Genomic DNA, 22,841 nt, shown 5'->3' on the forward strand with positions numbered 1-22,841 from the left:
AGTCTGATCATTCTAGGTGTCGTCTGGTGTTTCCACGTAGCTGAGAATGAACAGTTTATGAAGTACCAATTGCAACCTCCAGCTAAAGAAAGGCTCCCCAGGGAAAGCTCCCCAGGGCTTCAGGAGAGCTCTGGCTGTTACCAGACTTTATAATTATTTCCCACACTTTTCCCCATCCTCTCCTACTTGTCCTTTCCCTTGTCTCTAACCCCTGCCGTCTAGGCAGGGTCACTGAACTTTAATTTTATGTCAGTGGCATTTGGCTGCAGAAGGGATTAAAGGCCAAGAAACGGCGAGACTAGGCGACAGCGCAGGAGGTGGAGAGGGAAGGAATGAGAAGACGCATGAGAGAAAAATGGCAAAGCACTGGCCAAGCTTTGCAGGGAGGGCAGCCCTCCTCTTCTCAACAGGCAGCGGCCAATCTGTGGGGCTGGACACAGACCTGGTGGGCATGGGAAAGGTTTACAACAGAGAAACAGCCTCTGCAGGAACAGGTATTACTGGCAGAGTTAGTCCAGCTCCTCTGTGCCTCACATGAAACGCGGTGTTGCAGCACTGAAAGCATTTCTCACACCAGCAGAGTTACAAAAGTGGAGGGAACTTCATCATGGTAGGGAGATGAAGGTGCATGCAGACAGAGAAAGGGCAAAGAACATGGTAAGAATAATGTGCAAATGAAAGAAAAAATGAATCCAGGTAAAGGTTTCCTCTCCTAGTAAGCCTTGCAGGTGAAGGGAGCAGTTTTCTTCTCAGTTCCTCATGGTAGAGCAAATACCTCAACCTCCCCAGGCACTTGACTCCCTGGGCAAAGCTTTTTATCCTTGCAAAATAAAATGCAGCTCCCCTCACCCTTCGATATGTGTGTGCAGGGTGTACACAGACAGGCAACTAACATTTGCAGCCATAAATAACATAGGAGCTAACTTTTAAAAACCGCAGGTTAAAGGATGAGGACTGCCATGACGCACACAGAGAGGTTGAGATCAGAGGAGCAGCTAAAAGGGGTTGGGAGAAACAATGAATCCCCTTGTTCTGAGTCATATTTATGAGTGCTCCATTGCACCTAAAGTTCATATTTTATTGGCTAGGCCATGGGGTTTCCCCGTTTGCTCATCTCTTAAAATAACACCCCTGGTTAAAATTTCCTATAAAACATAAAAATGCTACAGCAGGCAGAACTTGTCAACCCTGACAACTACATTATTTAAGTTTGTGGGTGAGGTACACCAAGCAGGAGCTGGTTTGTGTTTTGTACTGACTTATGAATTTGTTCCTATACAAAAACAAGTAGAAAAGGAGAGGTTTTACATCTCAGCTCCTCATTCAGAAACTTCACACTCTATTGAATGATGCTCTAAACGTTGACTTAGAATGTTTAGTTCTCAACTCTTTTTGAGCAACTGCTCTGGTGCAATAGTTTGAGAACTTGGATTTATCAACTGGTATTATACAACTCAATGGCATGTGTGGTACCTTGCCAGAATGTGGCTTTACTTTTTTTCCCCCTGTAATTCAGAGCAAACTGAGACATTAATTATTAATGAAGCAGAGACTAGAAAACTAATCAGGACAACTAGTGCTGATACATCATATCTATCCATAGCTGAGAACCAGTGGATTTGCAGAAGCAAAATTCCACTTTACTCTCTTTTTGGAGGAGAATCAGGAAGAAGTAGGAATTTGAATAGCTGAAATTTCTGTTAGGTTTATCTTTACCTGACTTAGCAATATTAGCCATTCAGACCCCACGAGAACCTAAGGGTCTTTTTCAGCCTCAGTGATTCTGTGATTTTATCTTTTTGTATGCTGTATCTATTGAATGAAATCATTTTCTTTCTAATTGTCATGTATTTGACCATAGTCAAAAAAATGAAGCTATATTCATACTATCTGGAAAAGCTGTACCCATAATCCAGATAAATTGTCACAAATTAGTAACAGTTTGTCTAGACGTATCTATTTAAAATATCCCTTTTTTAAAAGCGAGAGGGAAATATAGGTGGGGTATTCAACTATAAGATACTGCAAAATAATTTCAAAAAGATACCATCTTGGACTTTTATGATGTAAATGGCATCAGTTTTGGAGGTTGTTCTGTCCTGTTAAACTTAGACTATAGAAGAGGAAAAAGCAGGGACACTGAATGATTAATGAGTCTGATTTTGGAGCAGTGGACAAATGGAACCTGATGGCACCTTGTGCCTGGAGCCATAAGATTCTTGTGGTATGATTTGCAAAAACATGAGCTGAGAAATTAAAAGTGTGGGCAAACAGTAGTATGGATGATAAAACCATGGGAGCAAGAGCAAGCCCAGCACACAACCCCATGACAGCTGTAGTCTTTGTGGTGATTTATGATGGCTGAAATCCAGCAGGAGCATAGTTTAGGGAAGCTTGTTCCCAAGGTTACCTCAGCTGGGGTATCTGTCAATAACTACAAGTCATAACTTGCTCGTGATCCCGAAGGTTAATCTGCTGCTCATGACCAGGTTACCTTGCTGCCTTGTGCACGAAATGTGTGCAAATGTTTTGCAGCAAATATATCATGGCCCTAGCCTTGTCTAAACATGACAGTCAGAAAGTGAAATGTCTGAGGGACCAAAAAGGACAGAGAATGAAAACAGTGTGGTCCTGTTTTCCAGTCCATAAAATGCAGATGAGGAACTACTTCTGTGTTCATCTTCACTTCTGTGTGCTCTCACTCTTTCACCCTGCAGAGTACTAGAATAGTTTTCTTCGTGTGAAGCCTCTTTTTACTCTGCCTACATGCTCTGTAAAATACCGCACTACTGAGAGCCTCAAACACCTTGTTTTGCCTCCTGATGACCTCAAGCATTATTTTAGAAAGGGCTAAAAAAAAACCCCTTCTATAAGGGCAACAAGCCTATTTACAGTTCTTAAAACAGACTATTTTACAAAATAACGAAAAAGAAAAAAAGAAATACCAGAATTAAAGTGCCAAAACTGAGATTTGAGATCTGATGCCATGGAGAGACTGTGTGACTAGTTTAGCTCTTGTTCTCAGAATACAGACTTGTGCCTCTCTGAGGCATGTGTACATGCGTATCAGTCTGTGTGCATGGCTTTGTGTATGTAATATAGAAAGCATGTAAATCTCTTCAGTTTTAGTCATTGGGATTTTTTCCCCCTTAAATCATAATATTCTTTCCCATCAATACTATGTAGCTTTCGCAGCCCTGACCTTTCAAGCTGCCTGTTTGGGCCAGTGTTTATCAGATGACCGTTTGACCTCCTTGTTAATTGTACTTAATTACATCCTGTTGTAACATTTTGCAATAAGGAGGAGAGTTTATGGATCTGCTCCAAAGAGCTGAAGACTAAAACGGCAGCAGAATTCAGTGGTATGAGGTGCTGAGTAATCTTGTAGATACGTCAATAAGAGCTGTGCCTTGTCCAGTTGATTGCAAAATTGGATCCCAAGACTGTTCCTTTTCCATTCAGGATCCTTGGTACTTCTGGGAATAAAATCACACAATTTTCTTTGTTCTGAGAAGGGCTTCTCCTCTCTGACTCTCATCTTGGAGCTTTCTCTAAAGAGATCAAGGAAGGAGTGAGAGGTGCATCAACAGCTCTGCAAGGGCTGAAGTTCACATATGATGAGATAAAAGAGATGAGCCATAAGTGATCTCTTTGTGGTTTTCCAGAGCTTCAGAGTTCCTCATACTTCCCCACAACTGCAAGTTCCCATAAGCTTACTGCAAGTTGTATAATATTTGGTATGAGATGTTCTGTGAGTTGGTGATTTATGGGCACATCTAAGGTTTCCTTCAAGAGCAGCAATTATCTCCTGTAGTTGCAGAAAAACAAAAATTAAAAAACCCAACATCCAGAAACAGATGCACTTCTTGAAAATGGGCACCCTAAAGGCTCAGAAAGCAACTTCAGACATATATATCCACACATATGAATACACATACACACATATCCTTAGCTGATGTAAATAATTCAGCTCTATTAGTAAACAGTGCTGATAAATACTAAGTTAAAATCTAGCTCTAGGACTTTAAGAATCACAGGGCAAAAGACCATAGGTTAAATTTTATTTTATTAAAACACTTAGACTTATTGGAGAAAAAAATGTACCATGAAAAATTAATTGACTGTGGTAGTGACCTACACATATTTGTAGGATTATTGTAAATGGTTGATCATCAAGCATGAGTCATATTCTACATAAAAAAGACAAGTTATTGGTTCTGTGCTGTGAGACTCTAGGCTGACACAGTACTGCCAGTGATTATTACTGTGAAGTGAACAGTGTTCCTGTGAAAGTTAAAACTCTGTATTAAGTCTTTCAGGTAGCCAAGGTTAAACCTACAGTTCAGCTACACACAATTGCATTTGCATAGTTAAATATTTTTACACGTTTATTTAAGTTACAAGCTTATATGATTAAAAATAAAACATAGAATTTGCTGAATATTACAAAGGTAATTAAGAGTTTATAATGTTTAAATCCTCTTCAGTATTAACCAATAGTAAGTATAACTGAAATTATCCAACTAAATAGGATGACTTTCAGGGAAGGATGCAGTGAGTTTTTTTCAGAACATTAGAGGTATGAGGAAGTGACATGATATACTATTGTTTATCAAAGTAGTTTAAAATTAGGTATAATTTCAGAATAAAGTTATTTATTTTCTTTGATTTCTTGGTGTGCTTCTTTAGTACAGTCTTCCGATGTCTCTTGAGATGAGTATTTTAACCACCTGGCTCTTCAACAAGTAATATTTTATTTTCATCATTTTCTAGGCTGTTGAATTGGTAGTCATGTTTAGCAAGGCTATATATCATAATGAGAACACATTTACAAGGAGATGAATTTTTTTTATATATAAAATTTTTAATTTAAGTAAATATATTTAAAATGTATTTCAAAAAATGTATTCCCATCTGTATTTATATGTATGTATATATATATTACTATATGTATATGGTAATGGAAAATCCTAAGTTTATGCTATGGAGTGAATACTAAGTATATCAAGTTCATGTTGCAATCCCTGTGGCATAATGGAGGGACTAATATCATTAATATTAACAATGCATTTCTCCCATTTTAGTTTCCCAGCAGTTGTGTTTTGCTTTCTCTATACCTGTACATATTCGTTTGAAATTGAAAAATACAAAGGATGTACTTACTAGCATGTGTGTGTATGGGAGACACTTAACGTAAAAGGGGTTCACACTGAACTTGAATTAATGAAACAGGCACATGCATGGACTTAAAACTTGGCTCAATAGGCACAGTTTCTGAATAAGTTATGACCTGTTCGTCCTGTGTTTACATTGCCATCTGCTGCTGTAAGGGAGTGAAGCTTCTTTTATTAACATTATATCAGCTTGGGTCAATGAGATTTGCCATGGACTCCATTAAACCATGCTGCTTCGGCTTGTCCGCAGGCAGGGAGTGTGCTCTCACCAAAATGGGAATGAAAACAAGCCCCCAAAAGAAAAGACTGTGATGCTTTCTATTTTGGGGATGGGCAACAGATGTTTCTATATTATTTGAAAAAGAAAAAACAGGCCTATCACCAAAGATTAGGGCAGTAGTTGCTTCTAAACCTAGTAGAAACAAAGGTTTAGTTCGAACATCTGCAAAGGCAAAGGTTGATTAGATGCTGTAAAATGCATGCCAAATATTCTTAATAGTGTTGTTCCAAAAAGATTGAATTTGAAATAAAAGCACTATGTTAGTAGTAAGGTCCAAGTAGTAAGGCTCATTCTTACCCTCTGCTCAGAAAGACACACATTTTGTCTGAGGCACATCAGCTCAATTATTAGGGGTGGAGATAAGTCTCTATTATAACATATAATACGAGCTTCAGGAGATAATCTTTGCTGTTCCAGAGATGTGTTACACCCATAGATGCCTTTAAAGTCAACCTGGATATTGTGTTCGTAACTTGACGAGGAATATGAGAAATGGTGTCCCAGGTGGAATAACAATGAAAATACAGGAATGATACAAGCATGTCCATGGTCCTGGGCACCCAGCTCTAGGTGGCCCTACTTGAGCAGAAGGGTTGGACTAGATGACCTCCTGAGGTCTCTCAGCCATGATGTGACTCTGGGATTCTGTGGTTACAGAGAAGAGGGATCTTGCTCTCATCATTTACATCAGTCCTGGAGTGATGATCTTGCTCAGGCAATTGCTGGATATACAGTTCTGTGTGCTCAAAGTATCATGCTTTTTCTTTCTGCTTTGAAAATGATTTTCTTTGTTCTTATGTCATTTTGAGACATCTGTGTCTCTCTCCACAAGTCTGCCCTAAGTAACCTACTGTGAGGGATCACCACCTATTATCACGCTACCTGGAGCTAATCTGAGCTCTTTCATAGCATAAATACTTTTTGTGAAGATTGCTTTTCCTTTCCCCTGCTAGTGCATGTGTAATGCTGGATGGACAACCCAGAGATCTTTTAATTCACTAACGGTCAGTGAGTTTCTGCCCTGAAAGAAGGTCGAAATGTTCATTAGCTTTGGTAAGATTTCTATTTCTTTCATGAAAAAAACAGTCCAGGTGTTTTTTCCTTCTTGTTGAGGAGACTTATTCCACAAGGTGGGTTATATGTGGGTGAAATAATCTCACTTTGTGTTGAATAAATCATGATCAGATTAGAGTACCAGAGCTACAAAGGGCGCAATTTGAATCAGTGTAACAAGCTGTTAAAATCACAGCCAGCTCCCAAACTGGCTGTTAAAACCTGCTGCCTTAAAGTACCACTCCTCACCTCTGCTGCCCAGTCTCATGGCTGCTCTTCCTCCTCATTCTCTTCCTGTTTGCCCCCGGCTGTAATGAATGGGAGGGCCTGTCCCTGGTGTGCTTCTCCCCCGTAACTCTGTTTCCCAGCTCCACTGCTTCAGGTTTCCTAGGAGGATCCTTGGTTTTGGCCAACAGCAAGCATGCACAGGGCAAATCTTCAAAATGAAGGCTAACAATTTACATAAGATGAAATGCCAGTCTCTTTAAATTTTTAATTATTAAGGCGATGACTCAGTACAGTGATTAGCCCCATATGCACCTGTGCACAGAAAGTATAAATCTGAGGAGCTCTGAATTCATTTGAGACATACTAGCTAAGCACATGGCCTGTGATCAGCTATTTTTTGCAATTGCATTTAATAACCTGTCTGTAATATAGCCTATTATATTTGGGCTGTATCAAAAAAAGCATGATCAGCAGGTCGAGGGGTGATTCTGCTCCTCTACTCCTCCCTCATGAGACCCCACGTGGAGTACTGTGTTCCACTCTGGGGCCTTCAACATAAGAAGGACACGGACCTGTTGGAGTAGGTCCAGAGAAGGGCCACAAAGATGCTCAGAAGGCTGGAGCATCTCTCCTATGGAGATAGGCTGAGAGAGTTTGGGCTGCTCAGCCTGGAGAAGAGAAGGCTCTGGGGAGACCTTAAAGCAGCCTTCTAGTACCTGAATGGGGACTACAAGAAAACTGGAGAAGGACTTTTTACAAGGACATGTAATGACAGGACAAGGGGTAATGGCTCTAAACCGAAAGAGGGTATATTTCGATTAGATATAAGGATATATTCTTCACCATGAGGGTGGTGAGGCACTGGAACAGGTTGCCCAGAGAAGCTGTGGGTGTCCCATCCCTGGAAGTGTTCAAGGCCAGGCTGGATGAGGCTTTGAGCAACCTGGTCTAGTGAAAGGTGTCCCTGCCTATGGCAGGGGGGTTGGAAGTAAATGATCTTTAATGTTCCTTCCAATCCAAACCATTCTATGATTCTATACTACAAAAAAAATTGTTAATTTGTAATATGTAATAACGCATTTTTCTACTCTCTAAATGAGATGTCCTTGAGGGTTTCTTCTCTCGTTGTTACAGCTGGACTGTTTTTTATGGAATGTTTGGTCAGTGTTAATGAGTATGGGTAATATTAAAATACTCAGATGTGAGCACATGCTAAGCTGAAGATTTTCATATCCAGTTCAGCATGCAGACACAACTTCCATAGAAGCTTTTCTGACAAATTCCACAGTGGAAAATGGATGGAGTTTGTTTGAAGACATGTGCAAATGCTAAATGGTGGAGTGACTCGCCACCTCTGGGTGGAAGTGAGCAGAGGGTTAACATGAGCAGGAACTAAAGAGATGTGGGTAGATAGAATGGATTTTAATGTTTAGCTTTTACTCCCCTGCCAGTTGCCCTATGATGATATACGCCCTTTCACCCTTCTCAGAAGTTATGTTCCATCTGTATACTTTTACAGTGTCAAAACAGTTATAACTTACACCTATTTTCTGACCATTGCATCCCAGAGGTATAACTTTTGTTCCTATTCAGTTGCAGCTGAACCCAAGAGGGATTTTTTTTCTGTCATTTGTTAACCTTGAGGTTGTGTTGATCTGACATCCTGACTTTCACACGCAGTCAGAAACCTGGGAATAATTGTTAGTTTTCTTTGTGATGATCTGTGGTTAGAGAAAACCAAAATTAAATATGAGAAAAAAATGGAAGTCTATTGGCAGATGGTATCAAAATGTACTGACTTTGCCAAAGCCCAGCCAAAATAGATATCTTTGAAAATGCAGACAGAATTAACAATGTCAGGCATGGTGGTGTAAGGATGAGGTAACTTATCTATGCATTAGCTCAGAACTTCCTAATACTTTTATCTTTTCTCTAATCTGTTCTCTTTTATCCAGTAAAGTTTTGTTTATCCCTGATGAAACCAAACACAACCAGAAATCTATTTTTAACATAACTATTTGGGATTAGAGTGCCTTTGTAATACAGTATGACTTAAAACAATGAAGAAATCACACGGTCCTTACTTATTACCTTCAAAATAGCAAACTGCATTGCCTCCCCCAAGGGCTTTGGTTGTGATGTCTCCATCTTTTGGCACACATTACTACTGACAGCACAAAATAGGTCCAAATGCAATCTATTACTGTTAATCCTAGAAGCTGTGTCCAGCTGGACTTTCAACTTTAAAATTTATAGAAGAAGATTCAGCTGAGATTTATTCTACTATTGTTAGTAGAATTAAAAAGTATATATATGCAGTGTATCTACAACTGAACAACTAGAGTGAAAGCTTTGCATTTGGGAAATTGAAGGGTACAATGCAGTTTACTGTAGAAACCAGGAGAAAAATTAGATTTTGAGGAATCACTTTGAAAACTATATTTTATATTAAGATTGTCATAACACCCAGACTTAGATTTTTATAATTCTGTTCACTTCCAAAACTCAAACTCTTTATTTTTGTTACTTATTCTTACTCTTGTGCTGGCCAAGATCAAACCAGCATGAGAAAAGCAGGGTGTTGCTTCTCCACTCATTCTGAAAGCCTTCCAGCATTTCATTATTATTAGAGCAGCTGCAGTGTAACACTTGTTTTGACTTGTTGAACAAGTGAATTTGACTTGGAAGATATAGAGAAAAGTAAATTGAATGAATAACACATGTTTACCAATGAGACTTTCAACAAAACATTGGCTATTGAATGAGATAGCCGATTTTGTCCCATGTTTCAGTGGGAAGCAACAGGAAGGCATCCTAGGTAATCATGATGTCCAGAGCACCTGGGAGACCAGGCATGAGAGAGCTGATCTCACTTAGGCCTCTTTGGTTGAGATATTTCTTTAGATCTGTGCTTACAAAAGTTGCTGGTAGGCACTGTTACATGATTCCTGGGAATTCCTTCCTGCTGAGGGTAAATGCTGAAAGCTTTTCTCTACTAACTGAGGTCTAATTCTTAAAATATTTCATGAAAAGTATTTATTGTTTAATGTATTCATTTATATTCTACCATGCTTTCGTAACTTCTTCTGTTATTTTCCTAGTTGCTGCCTATCACTTGAATACATTGCCGGTACATTTTGAGGGGATTAGAAAGTAGAAATCACATAATTTTAAAGTCCACCTTAGTAATAATTTGGTGTTTCAAACTACTTTGACTTTTTCAAACGTATGTTTTTAATTGGTAAGAATCTATCAGATCCTATTGAGTACAACAACAAAATCAAGAACTTGAAATTTTAATAATACAACCGTTCTTTCCTGGTCATTCTCAAAAGATGTAATACTAAATGCTTGGGTAAGATATATGAATATTCTAACTTATTTTTTTTATAAAGTATGGGACATTGAAACACATTTCTTCTATGAAGGTTAAAGAAAGAAAACTAATATGTACTTGAAAAAAGTTCAGGCAATATATTATTATTTTTTAAAATTATGGTTTTCCTTTTTATTCTTACTCTATGTTCTGTTGCAGTTACTGAAGGTGTTTCATTGACTCTACCTTGACTTGAAATACTTTGCAGTTCATACAGTTCAGTAATTCTGTGCAATTAGGGAAGGAATATTCTACCTTTAAAAGTCTGGATTCAACAAACAATAGACAATTTTTCATTTCTAGAAAGTGCCACTGACTGCAGAGTATATCATCAAACAATTTCAAACTGTCCTCAATTTAGTTAAACAAAATAGCCACATTTTGCTCTTTGATGTCAGTAACTCACTGAAAATAAATGGTTTAGTGAAATAACTAAATTTACAGCACTGTAACTTGCTTCAGAATATGGCCTATCAAGCTTTCTGCTTTGTGTTTTAATAAGAAGGTATATTTTATGTAAAAGCAATTTACATCATTCTTTCAAAACCACATCTGTAAACCTATAATTTCTTTAAATACAACCAGTCTAATAATAATAAATACAGAGAAACTCAAATATACAGTACTGCAATAAAGCAGTTCTTAAGAAACAGAACTGTTGCCATGAAAAAAAAAAGTAAAGTTTCTGCAGATGTGCCCTCTCTAATTAAGCAAAATTCTCACTGATTATGGAAATAGCTTTGCCTCAGTTGGAAAGGGATCAGAATTTGGATTAAGATTCTGACAATGAGTTTTGTGTTTGAGATAGGATATGTGTGGAATGTAATTTTGGGAACACCTATTTTCAAACCCTGCTGACATTTTTGGCTTAAGGGATCCTTATACGTCTGCTCTTTGACTTTGAGTATGGGCTGATCCATTTCAACCAGGGACGAGAAGGTAAATTTTAAACATCCCCAAGACACATAAACAGACATGACTGAAACCTGTGTAATGTATTTTCCCACCTCAGCCTGGAGAATGAGATGAAGGGTTATTAAGACTAAATCACCCACTTTCCCTTACTACTGGCTACAGAACAGTTAGGGAGGCACCAGCCCTCCCTCGTTCTGCTAATGAAAATGGGTAAAAAGAAATGCAGAAGACTTGGTACTAAAGGGAGAACAAGATAGTGGGCATATAACTGAAGCTTTGTAGTTAAAACACTCAGCTGAATGATTATCTAGTAAATGCCCAATCTCAAATTAATTAAAAAAATCAGATGTGGGAACAAAAACTCATTCTCATTTTGACTCCCAACTCCTGCACTTCTGTGCAGGGGCCCAGGATGTCCCACTGTTAATCAGCACCTGGCAGTTAGGATACAGTCAGCAGCAGCAGCAGCTGATAGGGATGGAAATGTCCTTTGCCTGAGCAAGAGCTATCTCTCAGTCTTATTCTCTGAAATGTAGATAAACTCCTCTGTTCTTCTTACTGGCTGGTGCAAGACATTTGACCCTTAACAAACAGAAGTGTCTCTCCACTGGTTGTATCAGGCAGCCATCTCTTCTGCCTGAAACAATCCTTTAAGGACAGGTGACTATTTTTATCAATGTGTAACTCAAAACAGATTCCATGAATCCAGATCAGGATTCTTACCATTCTATAAAACAGATAAAACCTGTTAAAGAAGTAGTGCTTAGACAAGTATTTACATTATATGCTTTTTATTTTTTTTTTTTTAATATAACTTTGGGAAAATATTTTTTGACACAGAAGTACCTTAAAAATCCACTTGATTTGAAATGTTTTTTAGAAGACTGTTATCATCATTCAAGGGCCAATGGGCAGCATGAAAAGGCTGCCATGTACTTCAACAAATGATTAATTAGATTTTTTATTTTTAAGACTTCCAGAGTAAAAAAGTGTAAGATATACTTGCTGAGGTAAACTTAAGTTTTAACATTGATGTTCATTTTCTACATTGTAAAAGCCCAAAGTTACAAAGCTTTAAAAAATATTTTTAAAATTTTTTATCTGGTCTCCTCAGCTGAGAATGATGTTGTAAGGAATGTGCTTCTTAATTGTTCTCTGATGCACTTAAAATATTTACACCTAGCACAGCTGGTTTGTTTGTTGGTTGTTTTTTTTAACCCTTCATGCTGCTCTAGGATCACATCTTTTCTCCTATCCACATGCCATACAAAGCATTTGTTGCCTGATTTAGTAAAAAGTAAGTCACTTTGAATAGTCTAATCACGGAAGAGAGAATATGGTTCTAGATTTTGAATGCTGGAGAGAAGAGCAAGAATGAGGTAAACAGCTATTGGGTGTCTGTCTTTTCACAGTAGCACAATAGCTAATTCCTAGACCCTCTGACCTTTTAGTGTCCTGTAACAGAGTACTTGCATTAATCTGTTGCTTATCTGTCACCTACCACATTTGATATTTCCAGCCTCTGCTTTCAATTATCAGTCATTAGAGGCAGCACTGAGTAATTTCAGGAGAAAACGCCTGGAACCTTTGACCTGTTTTTGTCAGATAACCGCAAGTGTTCACTGTAGATAAACTATCATTTCATTATATTCAAGATGTAAACGAGTGTCGTTTGTAGTGTATCAGCTTACTGTAACCTTTATCACCTTGAAGTGATTAAAACTGACTGGTTTACTTAGTGCTTATACAAGGAATTCAGAGTCAAACAGTGAAATGCAGTGAGATTAGTGTAAATGGCCTCTCATACTTACAGTCTATAGGATCCTCCGTTTTGCCTTGGCATGTATATTTAGTAGCTAAACAGTGACATCAAGTTGAACAGTGAGGTTTTTCTATTTGTGAATCCATTTGGGATCCTGGGATCTAACATTGTAAAATATCTTATTACAACTTATCTCTGCTTTGATCCCTAAAGAAGCTTTCACTTTCCCCGTGTCACCACATACCAACCTCTTCAGGAAAGGCAAAGCACATGTCACTGGGGAGGTAATCACTAAAGAAAGAGCACATCTAATAGGCCCTCATGCACTATGACCTAAACTCATTGCTAGCACTTTTTTTCATTTTTTAAGCCCAGTCAACAATGAACCAGACATTTATAGCTGAATTGGTAAAATACCAATTACTTATTATATTGTCAATCCATATATGTGCTTTATATTTTTTTCCAGAAAACAAATCCTTTGTTAATGAAAATTAGTGTGTGGTATTTTCTTCTGGTGTAAAAGATGACCCTTTGCCAAAATATCTTTTTGGTGGAAATTTGTCTTCATTCTTCTTAGGGTTAGGCTTAGTGTTAATACACTATGAATACTTCATTAGTTTGCCACATGGGTGGAAAATATCGTTCTTTCCTATCTTACACACAGGTGTCTGTGATATTCCCCTGAGCCATGATTTGTCTGATGTAACCATAGTGCTGAATATATTAGTTTCAGGTGCTACAAAAATAACATTTTAAAAAGTTGATGCTAAGAATCCTGATCAATGAGAGCAAATGAAAAAAAAAATTGTTGTAATAAGCATTGACCCAAAAATTCTAGCTGTTTTTGTTTAGAAAAACTATATTCCTCCAATGGTTAAAAATGGACTTCCTGATTTTCTGGTCAACTGATTTTTAGATGCTGTCATCAGTCCCACAGAGATGTATTTTGGCCGATGAACTGAGCAGAACTGGAATGACATGAGAATGCTCCGGAAGAACTGAGTACTTAAAAATCTTAACCTGTATTTTTTGGGCTGCCAGTGTTGAAAAACTCTTGCATGTGAAATAAAAATTGGAGACACGGTGCCATTTCAGTAGGACAAAGGACCTGAGAGATACTCTACTGAGCATTCACAGTCTTCCCTAACAAGGCATATATTAGATGCAGAAGGGATCAAGATTTGTATATTGTTTTCAGTATTAAAATACTCACTATCATTAAGTAACTTTTTGCTTTTATAACTTGGCTATCATTCCAGCCATGAGTCATTATTGCAACATCACCGTCACTGCTTTTTTTACAGGCTGCTGTATAATGCAAGATCTTGTCTGAATTTGTTAAAATTGTTTTTGTGTTTTGTACTTTGGCTGACAGAAATTGGCAGTTTGAGATTCTGGCTTCATTGTGGAGAGCAGGAGCTCCCTGGACTGAGGTTTTCCATGGCGGTCGGTGCCTGTGTGCTGCACCCTCCGTCTCTGCAGGCCCCCGCTGCTCCCGGGTCTTGGTCTGCGTGTACACACTGTCTCAGCCCAAGGACATTTTGAACTTGTGTCCCTTTCAGACAGCAGTGCTGTCTCTTCCTTGAGCATATACGGAAACACAAATTAGTACTCTCTGTATGAGCTGTAATAATTATTTTTGGGCCCATCAGGAAGCATCGGATCGGTATTCGTTCAGCAGTTGAGTGGTCCTGAGAGAACTCTACTGATGCTATCACAGGGTATCGTGCAGGTTTCTGTCAATTCTATAGCATAGAGGAGGAGAACTGATGTTTCCGAACTAATGTTATTAATTAGAAGGTACTTGTAAAAAAAATAGACAAAATGAAGACTCAAACCCAAATAAAAATGAAGGAGTTCCATCATTTAAACCTTTTATTCAGCATTTAATTCTCCAATGCTTACTCGTAGTGAGTAGTGCTTAGTTAACCATGTGTGCTAGTAAATGCTTTTGAATAAATACCAATCTGAGACATCAGAAAGGATTTTTGCATTAAGTTTGCCTTTAAAACATTTTTCATTTGAAGGTTCTTGACATATCTGTTCCATGTAAGCTTCAAAATGCTCAGTTATAACCTTAGAAACTTGTAGCAGACTCTTTGCACTACAAAAAAATCCTCCTTGGTTCAGTGTATTTGCATATGTCCATCTCTGCCAAGTTTTCTCTGAAATGAAAGGCTTTATGTGGACATTAAAAAAAAAAAAAAGCAAACAAACCCCAAACCTCCAGTCAGATCTCTGTATATATCTCAGAGTTCAGAATTGAGCAGTGGAGTTGCTAAACAGCCTGTATCCTGTTTCTCTTCAGTAGCAGCCCATTCATCTTCAGGTACAGAGCAGCCAGTTTACATGCTTCTGCCTCTTTTCTGCATTTTCTCTGCATGTACTTTTTCTATGTAGTGTATGATAACAAACCCAAGTAAGCTAAATACACACTTAAGCCAAGTAAACCTCACAGTTAGCAGACAATTTTCCTTTTGTCAGCCAGGAGAAAGTTCATTTTCACTGAAGATTAAATGTTCCTATAGCCTATATATTTTATTTTGGTGGTTCTTAAGACAACATAGATTTGTACATTAAAAATATGCAAGCAAAAACAAGGATAGTTTAGATTTTTGGAAGTGTGAAAGGGAAGTACACTGTAAGGGTCTAGCTACATGGCCACAGGTGACTTAACTAGTAACTATTGCTCTGAAAATAAGGTAAATACTTTTCTTTCAATAGCTCTTACTTTAATATGTGTGTAACTATACCCTTCTATGGCAAATCCAAAATGTATTTTTTTTCTTTTAGTGAATTTCTATTTTGCCAGACCACATATATATTGTAATAGTACACACATGAAGGTTTATATTAAAAATATATATATATATTTATACACACAAACACATGCACATTGTGTATGTAGACAAAATTGCTTGGGTGTATGCATAGACAGGAGCATATAAGTATAAATATATATTATAATAACATACACATTTTATTATTTATACAGGTAACATTTGGTAATCTAAATAAGAGTGGGGGTTATAGGAGGGTGCATTTAGTAGAGCTGGCTGAAGCCATAAATGTTTATCTGGTTATCCAAACTGAATCCCAGTTCCGAGTGTTTTAGGCTTCGTCCACCACCAGTAAAACCAAGCACCTATCTTGTGAGACAGGCAGAGCTTCTCCAGAAGTGAGAAGTTCTCTCTCCTCACAGACCACAGCTTCTTCTCAGATCAGTGATACAGTACACTCTGTGGCACTGGAAACCATGGATCATGTTCCTTTCCACGTGTGTTAAATCTGAAGTATTGATCCCATAAAATGGTTATCAACTAGTACAGTGTCCTGTAGGTTCCCTTGCCACATCAAAATGCATATTCCATTGCAAAAGTCACCTATAACTCAGGGCCACAAAGGCAGCAGACAGTGGAATTAGCCCCAAATCAGTTATAGACCCAAATAAACTAAAATTCTGTGTTTACTCCTCCTTAAAATTCTGTGCAATCCTGAATGAATCAACTATGAGGTTAACTATTTTATTTTAAATTCTGGCAGTGTCAGAAGCAGTGGGAGCTGCCCCTGCCCACCTGCAGCAGGTTTGAGGGGACTTCTCATGCCAGGATTGGTGCTCCCTTTGCGTCAGGGTGCCAGGAGCACTCAGCCCTGATTCATGGCTCCTTCTTCTGACCAAGATGATGCTTATGCCATTAGAGTACAACCAACCTGTGTTAATTTATATTATGTAACTGCTTCTTAAATATATAGTAGTTGCAGTGCACTTTACTTCAGGATTTATTACATTAAGTGGAAATGAGCAGCATTCCTCTCAACTGCCTGGTTCTTAGCAGCAATTAGTGTTTTCCAAGTCATCTATGCCTCTGACATTACTCCTGCTGCGCTTATGACTAAACCCAAGTCCTAAATCCTTTTGCAGCTTTTAGCTTGCCCATATTTCTAGTTACTTTACAACATGCCCTCTTTCAGCTCTTTTTTTGATATTCTTTCCACTCCAGCTTCTGGAATTTGTATAAAAGCCACTGAGGGTTTTTTCTTTTGAACTGAAGACACTGGGCTGGTGGAATTTCCTTTAACTGGAAGTATGTCTGGGCTTGTGGTTTTATTATTTGCACAGTTTTATATTGTCCTGTTTGTTTACTCCCAAGCACAGTGAACACTCCATTAATCATGGGAAATGGGCATTCATTTCACCTCTTTAATTTACAGTCAACTCTTTTTCTCACAGTTGAAAGGGACAAGGACTTCTCCCACCAACGAAGGCACTACAAAGAGTTTCGCTTTGACCTTACTCAAATCCCACTCGGAGAGGCAGTGACAGCAGCTGAATTCCGGATATACAAAGATCGAAGCAACAGCCGCTTTGAGAATGAAACAATTCAGATTAGCGTATATCAGATCATCAAGGAGTATCCAAACAGGTACCCTGTTTGTACAAACACATCACATGTCAAATAACATCTTGTGTTTCTATCTTAAGTTGGGAGACAATAACTAATCATAACCATACCCTCAGCAAGGCATCATTGCTATCACTGTGGCTTGTGCAGTATTAATTCCTAGGCAACAACAACTAATACTGTTCAAGAATGAGACTTATCTTCAAAGTAGTTTATTCCAGGTTTATGGAGAGTCACATGTCCAATCTCACCAAATAATCTGCCCATGCACAGAGGGGGTGAGGGTTCATGTTCTCAGTGAGCAAATGGTGGAGCTGTAAACACAGTCTAAGCATCTGGATTTAGGAAATACACTATTTGCTGACACTGAGGTACTACCCGCCAAAATTCATTTAGCTCCTTAAAGGCAGATAGATTATTCAACTTTGTTTACTTTTGAAGCAGCATGGCTTTTTGCATGTGTTTTAATATTCTGCAGAATGTAATTAAAGAATAAAGTCATGCACCAATTTTAAGATGACATATACACACTTAACACATGCTGCTCACCATAACTGAGAATTAAAACAAATATGACGTTATGCATGGGCAAATCTCTGAATCTAAGTTTGGAGAGCTCTGTGCATGACATATTTCCAAGAGTCTTCAAGACCTGAGTAAATGATCAGATTTCACCAGGCAAAGTAGCTAAATACCTGAAAATTCCTGTTAAAAACTACTAGCAATTCCAAGATGCTTCTGAAAAAAGTCTACATATACACAAAATTTGGGTTTGGAACTAAATTAGTTTATGTCTTTTCTCAGAAAAGGGGGGGAAGTTTTGTTTTGAGATAAAAAAAATGCTCACTCGTCTTGGAACAGAGAAAACATTTATAATCTGAGCATGTTTAGCAAAAGCAAAGAAGATGGCAAACTAAACTTGCAGAGTATTCTGGAAGAAAAAAAATGTCACTTAGGTCAAAGCCTGGGCCAGAGTTCAAATCTCTTTTCTGCCAACAGAAGCTTGAGCTTGTACCTTCCAGGTGAGATCTGTGAACATCAAGTTATAAAATTTTTATGGCAGAACCAGCAGGAGGGAAAGCACTTATCCTTCCAGAATATCTTCTGCTTTCCTGGTTAATCTGCACACGAATAAAACAAGCATGGAATTTTTTTTAACCTCTTTATTCAGCTTGAAAAAATTCTTTTGACGTAGGTACAAAAAGAAACGTCTTGGAGGAAGGAATGAAATGGAAAGGAACCAAACATCTTTTTAAAGAGCACAAGTCAAAGCTAGGGCAATGAAAGCTCTTCACCTGTAAACTCAACAGATTTTTTTTATTTTGCTTTGGACTCCAGACTTCATTAGTGTTATTCTTGACTTTGTCACCTCAGGTTTGTCCTACATAGGTAAATGAAATGTTAGGTGCAAAATCTGCAGAAGCTGCAATTGCAGAATGTGAAGATGAGAGAACTGTGAGGTTGCTGAGGCACTGGAACAGGCTGCCCAGAGAAGCTGTGGATGCCCCATCCCTGGAAGTGTTCAAGGCCAGGTTGGATGGGGCTTTGAGCAACCTGATTTAGTGGAAGGTGTCTGATTTAGTGGAAGAGGGGTTGGAACTAGATTGTTTTTAATGTCCTTTCCAACCCAAACCATTCTATGATTCTATAATGTCCCACACTCCTTACTAGTGCCATAACACAGCAAAACTGGTGGGTTTGATCCTGCTCCTCCACCCTGCTTTGCTTTGAACAGGAGATATGAGTGTCTGACAGGCCTCTGCAATCCCCAAAGCAGCCCTGATGTGCTTTCAGGCAAGGAGTGATCAGAGTTTATGGTTTCTGAGTTGCAGACTAGGGATTATGTTGTAGTCTGGGACATTTTTCTGTCTCTGTGGTAGCATGGCTGCTGAAGTGCGTCTGTATTGAATTTGCTGAGAGTTTACTGAAATGACAGTCTTTGAGATTGAAGTTTTCTATTTGTTCTAAGTAAGCGTGTAAAGCACCGCCCATGGCAGGGCAAACTTTCCTACACAGCCCTGCCAAGGTACTCCTACCCAGATCTTTTCTCATGACGAAAGTAATATAGTCCAACAGGCCAAATCCGTGTTCATGATCTGGTGGCAGCTAGCCACTAATTTACCTAAACCCCAAGGATTCTTCCTGCATTAGGGAATCCTCGCGTGGCATTAAGATACTAAAGCAGCTTTCTGGAATGAGGAGAGAGGTGAAGCAGCATTATGGGGATGGCCTGTTACACAGTAATCGTGATTTGATCCACTCGAAAACTTTGCTGGGTTTCTAGGAACATATAGATGGTTTATTCCACCTTTACTTCCTTAAGTGACCCAGGAGATCTGGAGCTTCTTAGATGTTCTGCCTGCAGCCTCTTTGCTGAAATTCTGGACTATGGTAGCATTTCTGCTGTAGACAATTGGCAGTTTGGGACCAGACTGAGATCACTAAGCTTTAACAGCCCCAATAAAGGTAAAGATAATCAGCTGTATTCTGCCTGAATGTATTCACTGTTGCATTTCAGGCTATTTACGACATAATACCTTTTTTATTGTGTGTTGTAGGCTATTTTTTAAATAGAAATATTTTTTTTTAAATTAGAGCCAAAATTTGCAGCTGTTTTTCATTTTAAGTATGATTTTTTTTCCTTTTCACAGAATAAAGGAGAATTTTAATGTTAAAGTTGTCAGAAATGTAATGAGAAATTTGAGTGAATGACACCAGCTAATGGGGGAATCCTGATCCCAGAGCTCCTACTGCCTTCTCAAGGGTCATGTTTTCACCCTATGTTTACATAAATTGTGAAAAATTTAGTGGTGGGTTTTTTTTTTTTTTTTTCCTGACAAATACTTTGACTTTCTTTAGTAAATTGCTGTTATTTGGGCTAAATCATTAGCATTGGTCCAGAGACATTTTCTCTATTCTACTATGTGTTCTTGAGTATCAGTTCTGGTTTTCCAACAGCTAATTTTTGGTTCGTTTGCTGAGTTAAGGGGTAAGAACAATCTACCTCTTTGAATCTATTGCCTTAGTCAGATCACTGTGCTTGTAGGAAGGCAGAGAAGAAGATTGACATATCAATGCCAAGGCACCTTGGTGTGAGTTTCTGCTGCAGTACAAAATAATAAAGTCTCATGGATGAGAGATCCACGGGGGAAATTTGTCCTATTTAGAGATTTCTGTACTGTACCATTGGTAGTGCCCTGTTCTGATTTGGCATATGAAACATTATATATCCTGACTTTTGAGAACATTTCGTACCAGTCACAGCGAAGTCTGGAGCTAAGAGAAACTATATGGGAAAACAATTATGTACTCCAGGAGGAGACAAGACAAATGTGAAATTATAGTACTGTGATATTTTAATATTTTATAATCCAAACAATTTTACAGTTTTCTATTACATTTGCTGAATGATACAAGAAATATTTATAAATAAACATCTTAAAGACTGTCACATTCAGAATGAAACCTTTTAGCTTTAAAGTTCTGATAAAACTGCGTATTAAAAAAAAAAAAAAAAGTTGTCATTTAAGACTCCAGAGAGTACTATTTATAAGCTTGTGGTACATTGTTAATTTGTTCAGTGCTAGCATAACAGGTCAGGCTCTTCTGAATTGTAACATTATTTTCATGTTAGCTCCAGAGGGAGTATGTATATTTTCTCCTTGTGTGGTCATTAGCACAGTTCTACTAGAATGGAAGTGATAAGAACCCGACAAAAGATTATGCTTTAACAGAAGGAAAAAAAGGTGATGTGAAAGAATACCCTTTATTTTTTTAAACTCTCCTTTATAATTTCTGAGGTCTTTAACCTGTTTCTGCAGATATTTCTCACAAGTGAGTAAACATATGCTTGTCGTAGCCCATTTGCACTTATTTTCCTGAGTATTGAACCACCACAGTTTCAAGTGCTACTCGAGATGTTTTTTCAGTGTCAGACCTTTTAGGTCTAGATAGGACAGTAACTTCCTATGATGTCGTTGTGATTAAGCAACATAAGAATAGAATGACAGGACCATCATAATTTTAAATTCGCTTTTTATACACAAAGCCTATTATTTCTGTCTTTTACCTCTTCAGGCATATATTCATGCTGTCTGTAAGGTGACAATATGATTCCCAGCTCTGTGTAAGCCAAGCCTGTCTTTAGTTGACTTGGACTGTCAGAATAGAGAATAATTTTTTTTTTCATGTATATTATTGCTTTGATTACTATTTATGGCAAAAAAGAAATAGATTTCTGTAACTATAAATTTAGGTTTAAAAGGCTAAATGTTGAGAACAGTTTTAAACAATGCATGCTGCCTTGTAGAAACACGTGAAACAAAATTAAGGAGAGTTTAGCATCTTGTGTATAGTGTGGTCACTGTAGTAAACTATTTGTAATACAGATGTGTTTCTGGAACCAATTGTGTCAAGAGATATGTGAAAACAGAACAAGTAAGTGATCCATACTAAACATTTAGTTACATGATTATACTAACTCCCCTGAGCAGCCCTTCTGAATTACTGGAGGATTTCATGGAAACAAATTTGAGAATATACCAGGGAGCTGAGGGTTAAAATGTAATAATTACATTATTGAATAGACATACAACTTCTACTTCGATATAGAGATTTATTTTCTAAACATCTGTACTAATACGAAACTAAACTGTCATCTCTTCATGTCTTGTCGTATGATATAGCTGCTATCATATGTTATTAATAACAGATTTTTTTTAGCAACACTATGCCTTTGAATTTTAGTTGAAACTGGAACAAGATTTTGACATTTTTTGTCTTCTACACTGAATGGTTTATAAAAGTTAATCTTCCTGAGACATTTTAGTGCTGGAAGATAAATCCTTTACACACAGCCTCAATTATATATTTAGATATATTTATACCAGGAAGCTGGATTTTTCAGATTTTCCAGAGCTGTAGTTTTCATATGCCGAGACCCACTTCAGAAAGGTCTACTCAGGGGAAATACCTGTATAATACTTAACAATTACATGTTAGCTACAGCACATGTTGTACTGTATCATGATGAGGATATGTTGGTTATTCATTTGGACTCCAGGAAGTCATTGCCAGCAAGGAAAAATAATAATATTTGGATGCCTTAACCCTCTATTTTCTTTAACTTAGGGATGCAGACTTGTTCCTGTTAGACACAAGAAGGGCTCAAGCTTCTGATGTGGGCTGGTTTGTGTTTGACATTACTGTGACCAGCAATCACTGGGTGATTAACCCGCAGAACAATCTGGGCTTGCAACTCTGCGCTGAAACCGGGGACGGTAAGATCAGAACTGTAAATCATAACTCCATGTATGCTCTTGTCATCTCTTGCTGGGAACCTTTTCTGGATGTGCGTTTTTTAAATCGACTGGGTGACAAGTCACTGAGAGTTTATAAGTAAAGGACGCAAGTCTTATCCTGCTATAACCATAGTCTGCAAGCTTTCTATTATTCTTATTTCTGAAGAATATGGCAATTTAAAGCTAGCTGAATCATGTTAAAATAAACAAAGTTTGGGATAAAAGCTCCTGCATACAAAATGAAGTTCCATTTTAACGTTCTTCCACTGAATATTATATTCAGGAAAATCAAGCAGATTTGCAAACTTTTGTTTAGAAAGTTTCTAAAAATCTTTCTGGGATGAAGC

General features: G+C 37.9%; 1 protein-coding gene across 2 annotated transcripts in view; it reads left to right on the plus strand.

Annotated features, from left to right (window-relative positions):
* Positions 1 to 22,841, plus strand: part of BMP5 (bone morphogenetic protein 5) — a 58,584-nt gene that overhangs the window by 8,275 nt on the left and 27,468 nt on the right. For both annotated transcript variants that reach the window (XM_082047317.1, XM_082047318.1), the window contains 2 exons: positions 17,023 to 17,215; positions 22,325 to 22,473. In XM_082047317.1, coding sequence (XP_081903443.1) covers positions 17,023 to 17,215; positions 22,325 to 22,473 — 342 coding nt within the window. The remainder of the gene's footprint in view (positions 1 to 17,022; positions 17,216 to 22,324; positions 22,474 to 22,841) is intronic.

This window comes from Streptopelia decaocto (genome assembly GCF_964273445.1).
Source record: "Streptopelia decaocto genome assembly, chromosome: 3".
Lineage (NCBI taxonomy): Eukaryota > Metazoa > Chordata > Aves > Columbiformes > Columbidae > Streptopelia > Streptopelia decaocto.